Source organism: Lathyrus oleraceus, chromosome 3 (genome assembly GCF_024323335.1).
Source record: "Lathyrus oleraceus cultivar Zhongwan6 chromosome 3, CAAS_Psat_ZW6_1.0, whole genome shotgun sequence".
NCBI lineage: Eukaryota > Viridiplantae > Streptophyta > Magnoliopsida > Fabales > Fabaceae > Lathyrus > Lathyrus oleraceus.
Genome location: NC_066581.1, coordinates 508,389,061 through 508,413,656, shown reverse-complemented (window position 1 = coordinate 508,413,656; position 24,596 = coordinate 508,389,061). Strand labels below are relative to the sequence as shown.

At 34.1% G+C, this 24,596-nt stretch overlaps 1 protein-coding gene across 1 annotated transcript; it reads right to left on the bottom strand.

The window, feature by feature from the left end:
• Positions 1 to 8,035: 8,035 nt before the first annotated feature.
• On the bottom strand, positions 8,036 to 21,792 carry LOC127131870 (sugar transporter ERD6-like 6). Its single transcript, XM_051060760.1, has 8 exons — positions 21,757 to 21,792; positions 21,604 to 21,672; positions 9,093 to 9,155; positions 8,944 to 9,003; positions 8,662 to 8,727; positions 8,514 to 8,573; positions 8,295 to 8,409; positions 8,036 to 8,217 (listed from the first exon to the last, which is right to left on the bottom strand). The coding sequence occupies exons 1-8, from the start codon at positions 21,790 to 21,792 to the stop codon at positions 8,036 to 8,038; spliced, it is 651 nt and encodes a 216-aa protein (XP_050916717.1).
• Positions 21,793 to 24,596: the final 2,804 nt, after the last annotated feature.

Genomic DNA, 24,596 nt, shown 5'->3' with positions numbered 1-24,596 from the left:
GACTATCTATTCTAGGGACTTTATTAATCAACCATAACAAAGAAAATGCCTTTTATTATTAATAAATAATTCGATACAAGTACCAAAAGTATTGGCCTCTAGGGCTTACACCAACACCTCTGTCTTCTGTACAGTGAGGTAATGCTTGTGCATCCTCTGTTTTCTCGTGGAATGCTTGTGCGTCCTTTGTCATAATACTTGATCTGTATATTTTTCCATTTCATGCCTACTTTTGTGTTTGTATGTTAACTGCTTTCAAACCATCAAATCATTGCATATACGTGGGTCTCTTATTCATCAGTCATGCATAAGTCTATTTAAGTCATCAACAATCATTTCATAGGTCATAATTGTGATTTTTGTCAAGTTTTGTCCATAATTCATCGACACATGGTCGTATAGGTCAACATATAAATGGAAGCTTTGTATTTGTCAAAAATGCTTCAGGATGTGTCGACACATTTGTGGATAGGTCAACATGTAGAATTAATTTTTCCATTCTTATTTAAACGCTTCAGTATGTGTCGAAACATAACCTTAACAGTTCGAAACATTAACTCAGAGGTCTACTCATATTCTCTCGTTTGTAAAAAAAATCTTCATTTTACATTCATGCACCCAAAGCTCTCAAGTCTCCAAGCTTCATCTCATCTCATAAAAGTCATTTAATCTCATTCAATCTTGTTTGTATCTCTCAACCCATTTCATCTTCATTAACATTTTCATCAAATCTCTTCCATTCATCTTATTTTTCCCTCTTGTTCTTTCAAAAACCCTCTTTTCACCCTAAGTCACAAAAGTTCCAAATTCTTATTTGTTTTTGGATTATCTTCTGATCTTTGTGTATTGCGTTGATTGTGTGTCTTGTTTGAGTGTGTGGACATTCAAAAATATTTCATACTCATTCATTTTTCATTCAAACATTTCGTCAAACACCTGGTGTGCGCACTTTCGTTTCAACATTTTCCATGGCTTCAAAGATTTCTAAGTCAAAGAGTAATGCTAAGGGTAAAAGTAAGGTTACTACCTATACTACTGTTGCTTAAAATCCATTTACTTTGGTTTCTAAGAAGTATGCTAAGGATTTTGAGTTAAATCATCAAACTCGTCTTGTAGTGAAACAATTTATGTGGAAGCATGTTACTGTTGGTTGTTTGGATATACCTGATGTTGTTAAGCTTGTTAAGCATCAACCGATTGACTATTTCCTGCAACTTACTCAGGATTACAATGAGGATCTTATTCGCGTATTCTAGTCAGGACTACATGAAAAACAAGGTTCTTGCTTCAGTTTTTCGATAGGTAACAAAGTTTACCGATTTACCAATGATTTGCGGAAAACTTTGTTTGGTTTTACTGTCGATGATTTTGATGTGGATGACGAGGTTGATCCATTGGTAACTGATCTTTACACTCATGTAAATTTTGATTAGAGTGTACATGTGAATGAGTTACTCAAGGCTCCTCGTGTCGAGGACTGTTATGATCCTATTACCACTGGTCAATTGAAGATGGTGCCAATAATTATGCTATGGGTGGTATCTCATATCTTGCAACCAAAGAATAAAGGGTTTTCAAGAATTGATAATGCCGAGATTCATTTGATATACATTCTGCTGCATATGGTCAAAATTAATTGGCTTCACTACTTTGTATCTCGTATTTTCTCTATCAAAAAATACGACAAGGGCACATCTTTCTGCTACCCCTTTATGATTTCTAAGATTCTAAACTACTTTAACATTGGCTTTCTGAATCTTACCTACAAACCTCCTGGTTCGTCTCAAGAATTTTCTCACTGTGCACTGGTTAACATGAACTATTTTTGGGATGCAAATCGTCGGATGTACTATCTACGCTTGAGTAAGCATGACAAGAAGGTTTACAATTTTGATGATCCTAATGAGTGTGGTGATGACGCAGCTGAAGCTCACATGGATGATGAGCAACCTATGGGGGGTTCATCATGATGTTATAGAAGGAGATATTGTAATGCATGATGCTCCTCGTGGTGATGATCATAGTGCAAGTTTTAGTACTAATTATGCTGATACTACCTCTATTATAACTATGCTTCAGGATATGCATATGAGACAAAACGAGAGATATGATGAGGAGTGCAAATGGCGAGAGACCTTTGAAGCTGCAGAAATGGAGCAGTTCCGTCTGATGAACAAGACATGTCTACTCAGAATTCCAACATTGAGGCTTTTGCTTCATATGTAACTGAGTCTTTGGTGTCCTTACAAAATGATATGAATGCTAATCATGTTGTTATTCTGTCCAGGATTAATCATTTGATTTCAGCCCAAGAAGAGGATCATGCGCATTATGAGAGGTTCTACCTTGAAATGTGTGATTACTTGGATTCTCAGTATCGCAGTGAAGGACAAGGCTGGCATAGGGGTATGCCAAGAGGATGTGGGACAAGATAAAGTGGTGCTAGACTGATGTGTTGTGATAGTGTCTTGGTTTATGTCTTTTTGTCTCTTGTGTCACTATGCATTTTGCCAAATTATGTATGGAGTCAATATGCATTTGTATTTTGATTATGGTTTGTTTGCTTTTGGTTTATGTATTGACGAGTACTACTTAACTGTTTGAATTTTAGACAATGATTGTTCTATGGTTGTTGTGTTAAATGATTATGGTTATTGTTTAATTTTGTTTTGTTTATTAATCTTGTGTGATTTCATATATGATGAATATATGTCAACGAATTTCTTATCTTTGTAATTTACTCTGTATTGTATATTGAATATGTGATACTTCTAATATTGTGCTTTGTCTCTTTTTGATGTTATCAAAGGGGGAGAAGTATATGATGCACACATTCAGGGGAAGCTTTTCATGAACAAGAACACATCGTCTCAAAATTTTCCATCATAAAAAAATGGGGAGTATGTGAATTCATCCTTCCATTTATATATGTTTTGAATGATGTCAAAACTAGAAAATAACATTTATGTACATTGGAGGGTATCATCAGAGTCTAGCTGTGTATTTCAATATTCTTGTATTATGAAGCATGTCAACATTGTTGGAAATGGTCTGGAAAATATTAGTGCATCAAAATATTATGTTGAGCATGAAAAACTTGGTTTTAAGTGAAAAATCCTCATTATAGGTTGACACATATGACTATAGGTTGACCTATAAATGACTTTTTTAAACTCCAGGTCGACACATAGATGGTACAGGTCGACACGTACGCTGCAATATTAAAGTCTGTAGCTTCTGTCTCATTTGTCGAGTCCCCAGGTCGACCTATAGGCAGCACATAACCTTACAGGTCGATACATTCTTCCAAACAGGTCCACACATGACTTGAATAGGTCGACACATGACTCGTATAAGTCGGCCTATTGATAATGTTTTTTGAAAAATTGCATTTGTTTCTATTCCTTTTGCATTCATTTTGCTTCTTATGAGTCTTACAAACACACACACACACACACACACACACACACACACACACGCACACACACACACACACACACACACACACACACACACACACACACACACACACACACACACACACACATATATATATATATATATATATATATATATATATATATATATATATATATATATATATATATATATATATATATATATATACTTGGTACATGCATCATTTTCTAGTAAGGTTTTTAGAGCGAGTAAAACCTACATGAATCCAAGATTTCAAAGCATCTCATCATCTTCAATTCAATCTATGCATACACACAATCAAACTAGACATAAACATTTTTTCATTGGGTGCCATCTAGATTAGGATTGATAACATCCAATTAGGTTTGTTATACCGAGAATATTGGATTGAGATATTTGACGGATTCAAATCAGAAAACCGAGGCGGGGTTTTCCGTCAAGATATTTAGGGTTTGAAGGTTTTGGACAAGATTGTGCAATTCTGATCTGATCGAGTGAAAGCCTTGGGACTAGGTGCTTTGTGTTTGAGAATTGCCATCTAAGGCGCAGCGGAATTTAAAAATTTCTCCATTTAGTGATCCTTACGAATGGGCATGATCAGTGATAGAATCGTTACTTTCTGTGGCGATTCAAACCTTTGGTGCAGATCTCTTGTAACGATCAAAACCTTTGATACAGATCCACGGGGCGATCACGAACGTTGAACGATGACAACGTCTCTACTCAGTCCACACGAACGGATTCCTTCAATCGCAGTGCTAGCTGTTATGAATGAAGGCTTTGAATGAGAGAGAGATACGAAATTCCAACTCTTCAGTTGTGTTGTCTGTCTCAGTGAGATTCAATGCTTCTACCCAAGGGGTTCTATTTATAGAACCACTTGTGTGGGCTTCAAGCCAAAAAGCCCACTTAAGTGCATTTTGGCCCATATCTCATAATATGCCCAAATCACTTAAGTATTTGGTACCTTACCATATTTCGTATTCTACTTAAGTACAATATACCTTACGATGTTCCTTAATTATTCTATCTCTCATCAATCCGTCCTTTGTGTGTGACCCTATAGGTTTTCGCGGCGTTGGCAATTATATTAAATCACACATTTAACATAATAAACAGTGAGCGGTATCTAGCAACACATCACTGCTACCCAAGTCACGAAAATGTCATGTGATCTGACAAAACCTCCTGTGATAATAATTATGTATATAATTACCCCTTTGCCCTTATGTCTATATTGAACACAAGGTATAAACCGTGTCACCCTTGTCCAGTTCAATATTGGGCCCATAGACATTTATCCTGTTACGCAGGATAGGCAAATTCCACCTAGGACACTCATGTCCCTCAGCATGCTTTGTGGAGTACCCATCAACTGTCTTTATGGTTATCCAGTTACGGACAACGTTGGATCAGCAATAAAGCACTTGACTCTACATCTAGGATCCATAGTGGTTTCAGGTCGAAGAGTGGTATACACTATTATCACCATGAGAATAACTTATGACACTTTGCATAACTTTCTATATAGTATTCTCATAGCGGGTCAATCCGGTATAAATATTACTCCTAATATTCATACCTATGTTTAAGACTTGGTAACTTTTTATCCATGATCCATGAGATGTGATCATCAGTCTACAAACATAATAGTCTCAATGCTTTAATGCTATCCCACTTCACACTAAAGCTCGACTACGGATACTTTAGAATAGTGTCCTTACGTTTAATGTGTTCTCATGATTAAGTCACACTTAATACATTAAACGGACTATCTATTCTAGGGACTTTATTAATCAACCATAATAAAGAAAATGCCTTTTATTATTAATAAATAATTCGATACAAGTACCAAAAGTATTGGCCTCTAGGGCTTACACCAACATTTTGTGCAAGGGAGTATCGTGAAACGGTGGATCATGTTGACAAATCTTGGTTCAACAAGTGTGCGCTTGGGATTAATTCAGCCGAGTGAAAGCCTTGAGACAAGGAGGTCGTGCAAGGAAGTATCAACAACAGGTGAATTGAAGAGGCATTGTTGGTGTCTTGATCAATCTTTGGTCATGGTTTTTGGAGGTGTTAGAGTTAAGAACAAACTTAGGGTTTTTGGGATTTGATCTCTCATCTCTTGTATACAGACACTTGTAAAGTAAGATTTATTATAATAATATCTCAATTAGAATTCGAATTGAGGGAAGACGTACCCATGTTGAGGTCGATTGGGGAACTGCCTAAACAAATCCTTGTGTACTCTCTCTCTCTCTCTCTCTTTCTCTCTCTCCCTCTCTCTCTCTCTCTTTTATTTCTCGGTTCACAAATTATTGATTAGTTTGATCTCTTTATCAATATTGTTTAGATAATAATTTTTGAATCATTTGTGAAATTTGCGTTGTTGTAGTAATCACATACCAACCATTTGGTAGTGATTGGATTTCTAAGAACTACAAACACTATACAAACATCCAAACTTTGTTAATCGCACGCAAAGTGCTCGACAAATTGTTTCAACTAGTTTTTTGTGTGTTCTTATCATTGGAGATAAACCTTTACAATAGTAGAGTATTCAGTTTGTTGTTTAAAGTATTGTTAATCAACTTGTGGATTATTATCATACCATTGACACTCTTACGCATATCCGGGCTTATCAATAGTAGGTTCAGTTATACAATTTTTGGTCCGGAAAATATTTGAAACTTGCTTCCGCGTCATAAATTTTTCTAAATCAAAATTTTGGATAAATTTTTAACTTTGGATCTATTCACCCCCTCTAGATCTAGGCCTATCGTCTAACATCATAGACTGGAGAAGTTCAGCTGGGGCATGGTAAAGGTCCGCATGTCTTTGACACTAATCACACTTCTTGATGAAGGTGATGAAATCCTTCATCAAAGTAGGCCAATAATATCCAATCCTTAACAATTTTTGGGCTTGGGAGTTTCCACCAATGTGACTTCTATATGATCCTTTATGTACCTCTACAAGCATTAGGGTAACTTCATGCTCACCTAGGCACCGTAGCATGGGAGAAGCTCTCCCCATTTTGTAAAGCTTTCCTAAGGGAATTATGTACATAAGAGCCTGCTTTCTAATTCTCCTTGCTTCCCCTTCGTCTAGTTTTAGTTTCTCTTCCTGCAGGTAACACAATATGGAAGACATCCAGCTAGACTCAGGGACAACTTCCAGAGAGTACACCTCGCCCGCCTCGATGTTGGGGGAGGCAAGAGTCTCCTAGATCACTGTCTTGTTAAAATTTGTTATCTTCGAGGTGGCAAGCTTGAACAGAAGGTATGCTCTGAAATTTTGTTTTTCAGGAACATGTTCTATTTCAAAGAATCAAGCAATTATCATTAAGTCCTACCCAAGAAATGGAGGAGAATAAAATATCATCCAATCCAAAATCCCATATGGGATATTTCTAAAGGAGTTGCAACTTGACAATCCATTGACCAGGTATGTAATTTCGTGACTTTTATTTCCAAAATATAGAAAAAAGGCGCTAATGAAGTTTTGATTGACGAACATTGATCTCTTGCTATGCAAGACGTATTAAATCAATTTATCCGAAACCTTCATCTAAGATAATGATTGAAACCAAATAAGTCTTTTGCAACAAGCTCGACGAAAATGAAAATGTTTTAAAAAATAAATAAATATTCGTTTCAGAAGGATACAATCTACAAGAAGACATATATTTCGATGAAACCTATGCTCCTAGAAATATATTAGAGGCCACAAGGATGCATTTAGATTTCTTCATAAACATCTTCCGAAACATAGCAACACTTCATCTCTTTCACACTTTGTTGGCTATCCACTTTCTCGTTGTCTCGAATCCCTAAACACTACGCCAAATAAGGGAAAAGAGGGCGCTTTTTTTGGCCTATAACAGCGCTTTAAAGCGTCCTTTAATCTGGCGCTGGCATAGGTAAAGACAGCGCTTTTTTTCCTGGTGAAAGCGCTCTCTAAAGTGGCTCTTTAAGCCCTTTAAGGGCCACTTTAGAGGGCGCTTTTTAAAGAAAGCGCCCTCTAAAGTGGAAACTTTTAAGGGTTTAGAGGGCGCTTTTACTGGAAAGCGCCCTCTAAAGTGGAAACCTTTAAGGGTTTAGAGGGCGCTTTTACTGGAAAGCGCCCTCTAAAGTGGAAATTTAAAGGGTTTAGAGGGCGCTTATTTTGGAAAGCGCCCTCTAAAGTGGGTGGTTATTTAACATTTACATGCATCACATGTCTCTGTGACCATATTCTCATTTCAGGTTATGTTGCAGCCACAAGAGGTAACCAGAAGAAAATGGCATACAGCTGCTTGTTATAATTCACAAGAGCAACTAAAGGTTCTTTTTATGCTTTTATAATATTAAAATACAAATACTGATATATGCTTATTGTTTATATGATCCTCTTGCTATTTGAAATGTCATGAACCGAAACCACTGCTACTCTAATTGAAATGTATAATAACCACTCTCTTTCATTTATTTGTTTATAATCAATCAATTACAACAAAAATGCAAGTATGCTGCTAGATTAGAAAATCACACTGTTTTGGTATTTTTCATATTTAACAAGACCAAAGAGCACAAAAATGAATTGAGTTGATTCAGAAGAAAAAAATATGAATGTGAATACATGAGTGAACACTAGCTGAAGTACTACTCGAAAGGAAACTTAATCTGAAAAACTGTTGTATTTCTTCAAGAGTTTTTCCCTTTGTCTCGGGGATCCAAATGGCAACAAATCCTGCTGTGAAAACACACACTGCAGTATATATTGTGAAGGTTCCTGATAAAAACATAGGAAGCTTCTGGTTAGAAACAATAGATATTTATAGAAAATTAACATAGGCAATGCACACAAACCTCCCGAACTCCAATCCAAGAGCAAATTTGCTGTTAATGTAACCAACCAGGAAAAGAACCAATTGGCAAGTGTTGCAAAACTTCCAGCTAGGCCTTTGATGTTAATCGGAAGAATCTATTGTGTAAAATATATTCAACACATCAACTATCACATTATATTACAACAAAGGTTTGTTCATATAGGGTTGTCATGCATATTATTATTGAAGAAAATTGTACCTCAGACATTATAATCCATGGCATTGCTCCTAATCCCAGAGAGAATGCAATAACCATGACCTGAAAGAAATTGAAAGTTTATAATAATGAAGTTAGGGAAACAAACAATAGAAACCATCATTTGTGTAATAAAGTTGTATTTACACACCACAAATCCAGCCACCGATACGAGGCTCAATGTCGCATATAAATCAGAATCTGGTGATATATATTCCTGAGAGCAAATTCAACATAAAATATATTATCCATATAAAAAACCAAAAATATAAAGAAGAATTTACTGATATATAATCCTGTGAATCTATGTTACAAATTTCTGAATATTTATGCATGAATGCATGTGTAATATCTAGTTAATGTATTATGTATATATAAAAATAAACAAAAAAAAATGTTCAAAAAATATAACAAACAAAAAAGTTATTATTACCTTCAAGTAGAATGATATTGAAACAACCAAAAGACTCAAAGCCATTGCAGATGAAGAAACCTGCAATAGGAGATTTTGATTAATCTCTTATTACCCTCCAAACAAATAGTAATGTGAATGCCAAAATTATCGAAAAAGCTCAGACTCACAATAAGTAAAAGCCGGCGACCAGATTTGTCTGCTAACCACAAAGTTAAAATCGTAGCAAGAACCTAAATGACATGTAAATATTGTTCAGATTATGGTCTGATAAATTTGGAACGTTACAAATTTAGTTTTCTTTCGGTCGAATCTGAACAACACCGACTCCAAATGTTGCTACATCACTCGAGACATGCGTCTAAATCTCGGAATAACAAGAAAATACCACAAGACTTTTGTTGGAGACAAATTGTTCTTATATCGCGAGACACCGCATTTAGGACACTCATTTAGCGAACGTCAGAAGAGAAACCAAGTAATATGAAGATTAGAAAAATACCTATGGTGTCAAAATCGAACGGCTAACAACGAATTAATAGAAGGAGGAAACGTCGTAGATCTAACAGAGGTGGAAGGAGAACGCCTTAGAAGTAGCGAAAATCGTAGCAGTGAGAACCCTAACGTGAAAAAGAACGAAAATAATAGAGAGTGAAATAACAAAACGCGCAGTATGTTATAATTTTAATGTTTACTAAAGGGGACCTTAGAGGGCGCTTGTGGAAAAAAAGCGCCCTCTAAAGGGGGCCTAAGAGGGCGCTTATGAAAGCGTTCTCTAAGGCTTTCCAAAAACGTTTTATAAACTGGAAATGCACATGGACTTATAGAGCGCTTTTTTAAAAGCGCTCTCTAAGGGTAACCTTAGAGGGCACTTTCTAGAAAGCGCCCTGTATTGTTGTCCCTCTATCTCCTCCTTATTTTTTCGCTTCACCTTAGAGGGCGCTTTATTACAAAAGCGCCCTCTAAAGTGCGCTGTATATTCCAGTTGTTCGCTCCTTATTTTTTCGCTTAACTTTAGAGTGCGCTTTTGTAATAAAGTGCCCTCTAAGGTGCGCTGTCTATTCCAGTTTTTGGCGTAGTGAAAAATAGGTCTGTTATATTTTGGTGTCTTTGCCAACTGGACCGATCTACATCATCATCTTCAATATTTTAGAACTTCATATTAACGACTGAACCTATATATGATTGAGCCTCTCATTGACTTGAAAGATGATATTGCAAACACTAGAGAAGTTTCTACAAGCAACAACAAACACTCATTATAGCTGCAAGCAACAACAATAATTTAATAACTTTTTATTGATTGATGATGTAGTACATCCAATATTATCCATATTCCGCGATAGAAAATTGGGGATACAAGTCAATTTTAATTAAAATGTACCACTAACTTTTTAATCACTGTATATTATGAGTGACCCAAAAACCTCCAAAACTATGTAAGCCAATATATATTAATTTATACAATATAGTCACTCTCATAAATAAATAATTCATTTTAAAATACGTAAGTATCAAAAGCTAGTGAAAAGGTATTCGATAAAATCTTTTCAATAATTCATTTTTCATATTTTAAAATAAATACATTAAACAAATATGTTAAAATACTTCCCAATCTTTTTTAAATAGATATTTTTTTTAATCTCACAAAATACTTCCCAATCTTTTTTAAATAAATCAAAATTAAAAATTTAGAAATTTTAAAATGATTGAGAATTTCTCATTATTTTCCTACCAACGCCCAAAGACTTATTATGATGTTATTGTTTGGTTATTTTTGGTTGAGGTAAACAAGAGAAATCACTTTCCTACCAATGCCCAAAAACTAATTATGATGTTTGGTTATTTTTGGTTGATGTAAACAAAAGAGATACATTTAATTGGGTAATTAAAATTGTAAATACCTTGCTAGCTATAAATTTGAAGCATAATGAGAAACAAACAAATGTGGGTTGTCAATGTTGTCATGGTGGGGTGCACACGCATGATTTTATGTGACACCACTTCCTCCATAGTCTCACTTCTACCAAAATGAGGGAAAAATAAAACAAAGACCCCCACAAAAAATAAATTTAAGAATATAAACTTTATATAACAAGTATAATATAGCCAAAATATTGAAAAGATGAAGAAAAAAAAAAGGAGACTAGAGCCAAAACCCCTAAAGAAGGAAATCATCTAAATTTGGAAAAATCAAACTTGTTATACAAGATCATTAATTTCTCATTTTATGGAAGCAATTCAACCATTGATTTTTAATGGTCCAAGGGACAATAATTAGATTGGAGAGAACCTTAACCATCGTTAAGGAGTCACTTTCAATTTAAATTTCGAAAATCATGATCGCACAAAAAAAAATGAAATAAGAAAACGTTTTTATCCATCTCTTGTGTTTGAAGTCACTCGGTCAATATAAGTGTAATAACTATGAGCCATAGTTGTTTGAGAGTAGTTGATATATTATAACATTTTTCAAATAGTATCATTCTTGATCGTCATTTGACAATGACTGCGAATCTTCTCCTATTTTGGAGTTTAAGTATTATGTATTTGTATTGCGATCAATCTTTCCCAACATAAATTAAAATAATTTGATACTTACCACTTTAATCTTTTAGGTGGGATATGTGAAATTTATATCTTACTCCCTTTGTCTCACAATGAGTGACTCAGTTGGCCATTTCACACAGATTAAGAAAAAAGAATAAATGAAAGAGAGAAAATAGTATTTTTACTAAATTATCTTTATTGTGTATTGGGAATGATAAAAGTAGTATTAGTTAGAGGGTAAAAGTTGAAAAGATGCATTAAAAATTGAAATGAATCGTTCATTTTGGAACATTCATTTATTCTAAATTGGTCATTCATTGTGTGACAGATGGAGTATAATTTTGCTATTATTGAATAAGGGTGTATTTTTTATCCTTTTGTCGCAATATCATCAAATCTAAATGATATATTATTATCATAATTTCTAAGGTGGACGCATCCTTCTGTATCGGGAGTTTTCGTTGTATCTCTCTCATTGGCTCATTAAATAAGCTTATGGTTGATGTTTTGGTTGAGAGACTTGTGATGGTTATGGATATGCTTATTCCACCAAATCAATATGCTTTCATTAATTGAAGGTAGCAGGTAGATGGGGGTGACAACTTCCAATGAGATAGTTGACTTGGACAAAATATCTAGGAAGGGTAGTCTCATCTATAAAATGGATTTTGAAAAGGAGTGTGACTCTTTTCTTGGAGTTTCCTTGATTATATGATGAAAAAGTTTGGGTTTGGTCTTAAGTCATACAATTCAATCTGGGCATGTGGTTTTAGTGATAATATTTCGATGTTGGTCAATGGTTTATTGTTCGTATAGTATCAACAAAAGAAAAGTAAGATTTAAGATTATCGGCTCCATATTGACTGATGCGATTTCAAAATCCGTTCAACAATTTCTATGTTTTTAAGAAAAGTTGTGTAAAAGTGTGTTTGTTTTAAAATTTAATGATAAAATAAAGGTAAATGAGTTTCGTGTTTTAACGGATAAGAAATCTTGTTGGGGTCAAGTTTCATCGTACTATTTTCATGTATTATCGTGATTAGTAATATGTATTTCTAATAAGTAATTAATATTACAACCTATCATGTTGCGTTCGTCTTTTATGTATAAATCAACAACTTGAAATCAATCATCTTGAATAATAAACTATCCCTCATTCTATTTGTTGGGTGTGAATACGGAAGTAGCAAAATAGTCTAGAAGAGGGTGAGTAAACCCAAATTGAAATTCATTCGCCGTTTTCCAAAATCAGAGTGTTTTCAAAAATGAGTTGCGAGCGGAAGATTTGATGCAAAAATGAAAATTATACAGTTGAATATTGATCAAGCTAACACAGTTTGTTTCACAAATATCAAAGATTATAATGATGAAACGCTTGATATGAATAGATTTAATTTGTGTAGTCACAAGAAGTGTATACACAATGATTCAATTTGTGGAGTTATAAATTCAGTTCGTTTCGAGATTATCAATCAACAATCTTGCTTAACAAGTTATCCAATTCCAACAAAATCTAATTCATACGCAATAAATCGCTATCAAGAACAAACAATATAATAGGAAGAAATTAAAAAACCTAAGCATATAATCACTACGAGTTTAAATGCAAAAGTAAGAGAGAGATGATACCGAGATTTATAGTGCTTAAGCGTTCGTCCTCACTTTGCCTACGTGCATTCTTCAATAGTTTCCCATTAGAACCTGCATAGTTCCTTTTCATTTGAAAAATATTGCCAAGAGTTTATACAATCACCAATCCACAATATAGCTGAGAAAATAAATCTCCTAATTTGGATCTTGACTTGTATACAACACATTTGCCAAACTCTTCTACATAATCTTTACTCAAACACATTTCTTTAATCTTCCAATAACACCAACTATGATCCAAGCCTTCGTGTGTAGCAATCAACCCCTTGATCATACCTATTCCTTGAGCGGTGAAATTATCCGAAGATCTGAGAAGAACTCCGTCTTATCTGTAGCCTTCCACATAATTACTACTAAGAAAATTCTGGAGAGAAGAACATACTTCTTTTTAATGGATTTTGTCACCACCATTGACAATCCCTCAATCTTGGTAACGATCTTAAAAAATCAACAAGATCTCCAAGAACAGTTAGTTTCAAGTACACGTTTCTTTCAATCAATCTCATCAGTCTCGTTATCCAGATCTGAACTCAATTGAAGTTGAAGATGCACGGATTTTATTGTAAGAATTTGAACACTCAAAATAGAGAAGATTGATTTTCAATAAAACTGACTTTGAAAAATATGATCAGAATGATAGATGTTATGCGAGAGATGATGACGAAAATGTTTTATATGAGCTTGAGATTAAGCATACAAAATGGTTGAAAAAGTTAGTTAGATTTGAATCAAGAGAAAAATATGATTTGAATCAAATGAGAAAATGAAGTGGAATAAAAGAAATAACTAATTTTTAAAAACTGCTAGTTGATTCAGATCACACAAAGAGTGATTCGAATCAAATGGCATGTGATTTGAATCATGTTTAAAAGTTGATTAGAATCAAATGCCACAAAACTGACAACGAAATTTTGAAAAAGAAATTTATTCGAATCATGTACAAATATTGAAAATGGTCATCAAAATTAAAGCATAATCAAAATTTCATAAAACGTCATTATCATGATTGGGACATTAATATTAAAACGTCTACATATAACTCTAACAAAAGACAAATTAACTACTCTTACTCATAGTAGTTCTACAATGAAAACCTACAATAACTACTCTTTCTCGGACAATGCTTTCTACTTCAACCTTCCCTCTTTATTTCTCTTATGTTAAGTTTCTGAGTTTCCTGGTGTAAACTTGTACTCATTCTGTAATGATTTATAAGAAAAAAAAACTCATTTTTCTTATTACAAATTATAAGCAAACAAATATATCAATTTTATTTCATTTAAGCATTTTATTCTGTAAAATAAATATTTTCTAAGGTAAAATTAAATTTAAATTTGCATTTAATTTGTTTTCTCTCACATTTTCTTTAAACAATAACCAATTAAAATTGTTTTTACTTCTTTCAATAAAACATATTCTAAAAAAATACAAAAATTTAAACTTTCTTAGTAAGTGTGAAATATTAGTTTTTTGCTTATAAATTATAACGGAGGGAGTATTAAAGTGATAACCTATGCTCTCCTCCCAAATGAATGATTGTGGCTACTATTTCTAGAGTTATGGTAACACATTCTCGCTTAACGAGAGCTTTAGCTCGCATGTCGAGCTTGATTTTCTTCTCCTTTATATCATGTCTAGCTCATTTACATATAGCTTTAGTCGCCATAGTTCACTTAGTGTCACCCTTTCTTTCCTAGCGAGCAAACTATTCCTTCAGTCTTAAGTAACTTAGTCAAGAAGTCTTTGAACCATCTTGTCTCGCTTAGTGAGACATATGTCTCGCCTAACGAGTATTTTTCTTCTTTGTGAAGTAACTTGACTTTGAAGTTTTTTTTGATCTGTCATAGCTCGCTTAGCGAGACCCTGTGTTTCGCACAAGAAGATCTTTTGAAGTTTTGTCATGTTTTTGACTTAGCAAGCCCTTGCTTGGCTTGGCGACTTCCTTTTTGACGGAGTGAGCTCCTGTTTTTCCTAGCGAGGATTTTGCCACTTTGTTGATAAACTTTGTACTTTCCTTAACCATTTTCTCATGTACTTATGAATAACATAGTTAAAAAGGCCACACATAGGGATGTCAATGAGTAGGGTTTGGGCAGGGTACTATAGTACCCGTCCCCAAACTCACAGTTAAAATAATCCCCGTACCCGAGCTCATACCCGCGTGAACATTAATGTTTGTACTCGTACTTGTATCCTATGGGTACCTAAGTACTCATACACATACCCGTTTATCCGCATTTCTAAAAAAAATGATCGATCAATTATAATTTATCATGTCATTTTAATTTTTTAACAATATTTTAAAAAATTTGAAGATGTTATTGTTGAGATAAGAAATAAACAAACATTTATATTAAAATATGTATAAATTTAATATTGATGTATTTAATAAAATTATTAGATTAACATATATATACATAATAATGAAAATAAAAATAAATAAATATATACATTGCAGGTATGAGCAGGTTGAGTACTAAGGTACCTATAGCCACATCCATATCCACTTATTTTAGTGGATAATTGCATATGTTTGTGTCCATAGTTATTTTGCTGATTTTTATCCAGTCTATTATGAGTAATATTTACTGGTATCTATCGAGGATGAGTACAATTGTAATCCCTACTTAAATAAATATTTTATCTTGTGATGACTTATTATTTAAGTTAATAAATTCTTATATAAAATCAATAAATTTGACACTTATCTAAAATTAACCTTCAAAGAGAACCGAAACAAGAGAACCCTTAACACCCTATATCTTTCTTAGTTATGAAGAGTTTAAGTGTGGTTATCAATATGGAAGAGTATAACATGTACTCTAGGTCCAAACTCATGCTTGTCAATTACTCACCTTCAATTTATCCTTCGACTCTTTCAATTAGCCTCAAGGTTCACTTTGCTAAAACTAGCATCACGTGTATTAGTTATATAAATAAAAATCACATTCAACTATATTTTATAAATGGCACATTTTGGTCTACTAAAAAATAGTACAATTCTCTCGCATCATTCCCTTTTTAATTTTCTAATGCTATAGATTCTACAATTCTATGTATATATGTGAAGACATTGCCAATTCTATTCTACATCTCATGATTATAAACTTTGAATTTCAAGCTAAGTGATTAATTATCATTTTGACCATTATCCCCAAAATAATGTGTAGTACAAAGTACAAAAAGTCAATGATACACATATAGTTAATCACGATTTTTTTCTTCTTCCAACTTATAATCATGAAGTTACCTTTATGCTCATTCCAACAAGTTAGAAGAATTGAATTGGGGATAAAACAATGAAAAGACAAGAAAAGAAAGAGGGGTCAAAATCTGTCTAATTAATATTTTTAAACCACTTTATTGATCTCACTCAAAGGTGAAGTTTTTGGAGAATTATGCATTTCCCTAAACTAGATATTTGTTCTAGTTCTTCTCAATCAAATTTAAGATTTTGATTTAGTGGAAGACTATATATATATATATATATATATATATATATATATATATATATATATATATATATATATATATATATATATATATATATATATATATATATATATATATATATATATATATATATAATTTCCACCATGTATAAATGTATAATGTGTACATGATCATTTTCCCACTAAGTTGTATTCATTTAATGGAAAATGATAATTAAACTCAAGAAATTTCATTACATATATTAGGGGATGACAAAGTTAATGGAATACATGAATTTAAATTTTAATGATCCAAAAAAAAAGAGTTAGGATGAATAGGATTAATCTATATTATGAAGTGGATTTGAATCTAATCTACTAAGATTTCTATTGTGTAACGTATGGATTGAACTATCTTCCATACATATCATACAACTGTTTTAGAAAAGAAAGAAGAATATAGAATAAAATCACTAAAAGAGAGTATCTAATAGAACTCTATCTATGGGAGAATGAAATTGTTCCTTTTTTTTCTTCTGATATGACATTCATTGAATTACATAAATTTTGTTAAAGTAAGATAGTTAACATTGAAATGAAAAATTGTTTCATACAAAAAAAAGGACATATAATGTAACCTTAATAATTATAGAAATAAAAAACAATTATAGTTACTTCTATAGTTACAAAGATATCTACTATTGTTCAAACTATATTAACAAAGATCAATAATTTTCATTGTCTTTACTTTTATTTCTCCTTAATCTTTTATTCAGGTTGTACTTCTGGTTGGAAGTTCATCAATTTCCCTTCAAAAAATTCATCAAAATTTATGGAAAATTCTGAACCGAATCTTGATGAACAAGAATCAATCTTTTTGATTGATTACTCCCTCTTGTTCTTCACTCTTCAGTCGAATGAATCAACCAACTTTGATTACAAGATTTCGCTGCACAATGGTAATGAAAAGAAACAAAATTGAATTGGGGAAGAAAGAGAGATTAGAGTTTTCGAATAAGGAAGAAGAAGAAGAAGAAATTTCTGCAGAGTAACTCTCTGCTCTCAAACTGAGATTTTATTCAATTGTGTAACTTCACTTCTGTTGTGTTATCTTACAATCAATAAGTGTTACTTTCTATTTATAGATTTTGGACTTACTTGCTCCTCAAGAAAAACACAAATACCTAATTTTGCTAATACTGCAAAATTGGGCTTGAGCAAAAATCCATGTCGAGGTTAACTCCCGACACTTCGACACCTAGGTGTTTTGAAAATAACATGCTTCGACACCATGAACTACATTCTCAACACACCACATAATTCATTGTGTCTAATCTATCTACATTCTCAACACACCACCTAATTTACTATGCCTAATCTATCTACATTGATCATAGATCTTAACCTTTTGAATACTTCGACCTGTACTCCTTTCGTCATGATGTCTACAATATGATTCTCAGTTCTGCAGTGTTCCAAGTTTAGCTCCACTTCCGCTACTTGCTCTGAAAGATAATGGAACCTCATTTCGATGTGCTTACTTCGCCCACGTGCTATCAGATTCTTCACCAGATTGACATCAGCCATGTTGTCGATCTTCATGGTAATTTCTCCATAATTCTTCCTTGTAATCTCTTCGACTAAATTCACCATCCATGTTGCTTGACATGCACAAAGAGAAGCAATTATGTACTCTACTTCAAACGATGATTGTGCTACTACTGGTTCCTTTCTCGAACTCCAAGCAACTGGTGTACCACCTAGCATAAACACATAATCAGTTGTGGATTTTCTATCCTCAGCATCACTACACCAAGTTGAGTCAGTGTATTTCACTAGCTTGAATTCTTTTCCTTCATCAGACGCGGGAAACAAAATTCCATAGTCGAGAGTTCCTTTTAGATACCTTAGTATCCTCTTCGTCGCTGCATGAATCTACTTACCATACCTACACTGTATGCTAGATCGGGCCTTGTGTGACACAAGTATCAAAGTGATCCAATGAATCTTTTGTGTTGTGTTAGATCAACATCATCTTTATTTGTGTTTTTTGACAGTTGCAATCTGAGCTCAACTGGAGTCGAAGTTGGGTTGAAATCTTGCAACTCAAATCTCTTGAGTATTTCACCTGCATATTTTCTTTGATGCATCATCAAGCCTTTATTACTCTTGTAGAATTCGATGCCAAGGAAATATGAGAGATTCCCCAAGTCTAACATTTCAAACTCCTCACTTAGGTCATGTTTGAAATCTTCGATCTCCTTCTTGCAACTTCCTGTTATCAATAGGTTATCGACATAGAGGCATAGTATAAGCAACTCACTATTGCTTCTTATTAGATATACTCCATGCTCAGTTGTGCACTTCATAAATTCCTTCTCCCTTAGGAAACTGTCTATCTTTTTATTCCAAGCTCTTGGAGCTTGCTTAAGTCCATACATGGATTTATGCAACCCGTATACCTTGCTTTTTTCTCCATGTGTCATAAACCCATTTGGTTGTACAACATACACTTCTTCATCTAATGAGTTATTGAGGAATGGAAATTTCACATCCATCTGAAATATTTTCCAGTTTTTCATGTTTGCTATATCAACAACCAACCTGATTGTTTTGATTCTAGCAACATGTGAAAAAATTCATCGAAGTCGATTCCTTCCTTATGAAGAAATCCTTTCGCCATAAGTCTTGCCTTGTTTTGAGTTAATTCACCTTTGGGATTCAACTTCACCTTGTATACCCACTTCACATCGTTTTCCTTCTTGCCTTAAGGAAATTCGACAAGTGAACAAGTGTTGTTGACTTCGATGGACTCCAGTTCCTCATTCATTGCTTTCACCCACTTCGAATCCTTTAATGCTTCAGCTGCATTGACTGGTTCAACATATGCATAGAAAGCACAGTGTACCAGCTCACCTTTATCTTCGACCACATCATCTGATGTAATCACACATTCTTGAAACCTTACAGGGATGCGTCTTGTCCTCTGAGGTTTGTTTGTGCTTGCTTGACCTCTGAATTCTTCTTGTCGAACTTATCTTTCGACTTCACTTGCTGGTTCTTCACATAAGATTCTCATTGAATCCTTCTTGACATTTTCAATTCAATCCCATTCCTTAAGCTTATTTATGATCACGTCCCTGCTGGTCCCTACTTGCTTGTTCACTGGGTCAAACAACTTGTAACCTCCAATCAAATGATACCCTATTAGGATCATCTGACTCAACTTGTCATCAAGTTTTCTTCTCAACTAATCTGGCACATGTCTGTGTGCTATAGATCAAAATACTTTTAGATGACTCAATCTAGGCTTAACACCAGACCAACATTCTTCTGGCGTGATTCCATCTAGATTCTTCGTCAGACATCTGTTCAAAATATATGTTGTTGTCGACATAGCTTCTCCCCATAATTCTTTGGGTAGATGTTTTCCTTTCAACATACCTCTCACCATATTCATGATGGTTTTATTCGTCCTTCCTACAGTTCCATTCCTCTGTGGAGTGTAGGTGGCACCACCTCAAGCACAATTCCTTCTTTCTCATATAACATGTCGAAATATTTTGACACATATTCTCCACCACCATTAGTCCTCAAAATCTTAAGATTTTGACCACTTTGTCTTTCGACCATAGATTTAAACTTGACAAATACCTCGATCACTTCACTTTTCTTCTTGATCAGGTAAGTCCACCATTTTCGACTGAAATCATCTATGAATGTGATAAAGTATTTGTTACCTCAAATCAAATCCATCTGGATATGACTACGCACATAAGAGTATATGACTTCATGGGTTGCCTTTGAATTTCTTCATGTATCATTGCTGAAGTCGTTATTGTGTTGCTTCGCTTACACACATTCCTCATATACTTCATTTGGAATGTTAATTTCTAGTAACCTTGAAATCATATTTCTTCTCTTCAGATATCTAATGTCTTTGGAGTTGAGATGACCAAGTCTTTAGTTCCATATCCATTCATCACCTCTAGTTGCAGTTTCAAGGCATTTGTGCTCCATCATATTAAGTTCAATCCTGTAGGTTCTATTCTGAGACATAGGTGCCTTCAAGATTAATCTTTCACCTAATTCGAGAACTCTTATCATCTTATCTTCAATCGACACTTTGTAGTTCTTTTCGACCAACTGCCCTCTACTGAGAAAATTACTTTTCATGCCTGGTATGTACAATACATTGGAAATTACTGACCTCTTTCCATCTTTCCTTATAATAAACATCACCAATACCTTCAGCTGCTAGAGTATTGTCAATTGCAAATTTTACCATGTTCTTCATTGAGGGTTTCATGTTGACAAACTAATCTTTCCTACCAATCATGTGTGATGAGCATCCCGAGTCCAAGTACCATTGGTCCTGGAATCTTTCTTCATCTATTGTTGTGACCATCAACAACATTGCTTCTTCTTCATGCTTTGCAAACTTTGCATCATTATCTTGATTCTTTTGTTTTTTAGGACAGTCAATAGAGTAGTGACCATACTTCTGACAATTGAAACATTGAATGTGACTTTTGTCATGTTTTCGACCACCACCTCTTCCTCTACCTACAACACCACCTCTTTGGTTGCTTTGGTATGAGGGCTTTCTCCGACTCTACCAGCCTCATTCTTGCTGATTTCAACCAGTCGAATTGTTGCAGCCTCCTCTACCTTTGTTGTCGAATCACTTCGCTTTACCTTTCTTTTCTCTTCTTGATTGTGCCTGCAAAGCCATATCACTCTTTGACTTTCCTGCAGCTCTTTCATTCATTATTTGTTCATGAGATTCAAGCGTCCCTTGAAGCTCTTCCTTTGTTAATGTTGATAAATCTTTCCACTCTTCTATGGCTACCACCACGTGGTCGAACTTTGGAGTCAATGACCTCAAGATATTTGAAACAACTGACCTTGATGTCAACACTTCTCCATATAACTTGATTTGATTCACCAGTTTTGCAACCCTAGTGAAAAAATCAGTTATGCTTTCATTGCCTTCTATCTGAAGCAATTCATACTTTCTTTTGTGAGTTTGTAACCTCACTTCTTTCACCTTTTCTGTGCCTCCAAACAAATTTTCAAGAATTTCCCATGCTTCTTTCGCTGATTCAACATCACTAACCTTTTTGAAATTGTCTACATCAATGCATTAATGGATCATAAAGAGAGCTTTATAATCTTTATTCTTCAACTCTTTGTGTGCAACCTTTTCTTCATCCGCCGCATTTTCTGCAAGCGACATCACTCCCTCGTTCATAAGATCCCAAAGATCTTGATAGCAAAAGACAACCTTTATCTACTTGCACCAATTCTCGTAATTCTGATTCTTAAAAATTAGGAGACTCATCAGGAAATGCCCGTTCGGGTGATTCATCACCATCATGTTTTGCTTCCCATAAATCACTCAGCCAATGCTCTTGATACCAGATGTTAGAAATTAACCAATTTCCCTTCAAGAAATTCACCAAAACTTATGGAAAATTCCGAACCGAATCTTGATGAACAAGAATCAATCTTTCTGATTGATTACTCCTTTTGTTCTTCACCTTCACTCGAGTGAATCAACCAACCTTGGTTGCAAGATTATGTTGTAGAATGGTAATGAAAAGAAACAAAATTGAATTGGGGAAGAAAGAGATATTATGGTTTTCGAATAAGGAAGAAGAAGAAGAAATTTCTGCAGAGTTACTCTCTACTCTCAAACTGAGATTTTATTCAACTGTGCAACTGCACTTCTATTATGTTGTATTACAATCAATAAGGGTTACTCCATATTTATAGATTTTGGGCTTGCTTTCTCTTCAAGCAAAGCCTAAATACCTAATTCTGCTAACACTGCAACATTGAGCCTAAGTAAAAATCCATGTCGAGGCTAACTCCCCGGCACTTCAACACCTAGGTGTTTCGAAAATGGCATGCTTCAACACCATGGATTACATTCTCGACAGTAATAGCAATTGGTATAAGATGGTGATTAACTCTAGTGCGAAATTCGAGGTGATAAGGTTTGATTGAACAAGTTATTTCAGATATGGAAATTGAGGTTTAAGGATTTATTTTCTCAAAGAAGTTTATAGAAGGTGTTGCATGAGACAAAACTGATTAACATATGAAGGATACTGATTGAGAATAGATGAAGGGGAAGGTTGTAAGATTGATTCACCTATGTGTTCCAGACGAGGTGATGTAGCATATCCTAGACCTAACGACACCGATGAAGGTTTGGGAAAAATTAGAGAGTGAGTAAATGTCAAAGATGCTGATGAACAAATTATTCGTGAAGCAACGACTATACACTCTACAAATATAGAAAATATCTGATTTGCAACAACATGTTAATGTCTTCAACACCATCATCACCAATCTGGTGAGGTTTGAGGTGAAGAGTTATAATGAATATATGACAATTATCTTGTTGTGCTCGCTACTATATTTTTATTATCACTTGATTACTACTCTTACCTAAGAGAAAGAAGCTATCAGTCTTGATGTAATTATTGTTATAGTTTTGTCTCATTCTCAAAGGCGACAAAGTGTAAAGGAAAGAACTCAAGGCGATAATCTATAGTTTAATGGGGTAAAAATCATGGGTGAGACAGGGGTAAAGTAAATTTTAAAAATAAGAGATTTAATTCCAATAATAATAAAACAAGTGAGTTTTATAGTTGCAAACAAATTGGGCATTGGAAGAAGAATTGTCCAAACGAAAAACAGGGCCATCTAGTTATGTAAATATGGTTCAAATCGATGATTATAGCAGTTAATTAGATATATTGTGTGTTTCATCTAGCAAGTAAACATATGCATGTATACTTGATTCAAGGTATTCTTAACACATATCACCATACTGGGAATGATTCACTTCATTTAGGCCAGGTAATTTTGGATTTGTTTATTTAGGTGATGATAAAGCATGTACTATAACTAGAATGAGACATATCAAAATTTCCATGGATGATGGTGTCGTGCAAATGTTGAACGGTGTCATATATATTATAGAATTAAGGAAGAAATTGATTTCTCTAGATACTCTATAGACAAGTGGTTTCCCCTACAGGTCTGGTCGAGATACGAACATTATGAAAGTTAGAAATGGTGTCTTAACTCTAATGAGGGAAATGAGAACTGCAGGTAACATCTACAAACTGTTTGGGAACACTATTGTAGGTGATGTTAAATCAGCTGGGTTTAATAATGATGCAACCAAACGTGTATATGTGTTTGCATCATCTTAGTGAGTGTGGGATAATCAAACTTAAAAAGAGAAATCTATTGAAGGGTGTTTGTAGTTGCAATATAGATTTGTGAAAGTATTGTGTACTTGGGAAACATTTTCGTTTTTGGTTCAAGACCAAAAAGCACAAAACATATGTAATTTTATACTATGTGCATTCTGATGTAAATGGGGCATATCAAAGAGGTTTTCATGGATGGTTCGAGGTATTTTGTGGTTTTCGTAGATAATTTTTCTCGCAAGTTTTATGTGTATTTCTTGAACCATAAATCTATTTTTTTAGCAAATTCAAGTTGTGCAAGGAAAAGGTAGAGAACCAAACAGACAGAAAAATCAAGTATTTATGGTCAGACAATAGGATATAATATGTTGATTCGAATTTCAAAAGTTTATGGGAAGAACATGGTATTCAAAGGCATTTATGAGTTTGTAAGACACCACAAAAATGGTGTGGTAAATAGAATGAATAGGTCTCCAAGTGACAAGGAAACGTTTTTGGGCAGAGGCAGCTAACATGGCATGTTATCTTATCAACAGGTCACTATAGGCATCATTGTAGGGGTAAGGTTGCATAGGAGGTATGAACATGTAATCCTATTAATCTTGACAATTTAAGGATTTTTTGGTGCCCAGATTATGCGCGTATATCTAGTGAAGATCGACCGAAACTTGATCCAAATTTGAAGAAGTGTTTCTTTGTCGGTTACGTAAAAGGTGTGAAAGGGTTCAAGTTATGAGATCCAATTAAAAAGAAGATGGTAATCTGTAGAGATGTTGTTTTTTATGGGAAATTAATGTTGAACTTATTAGTT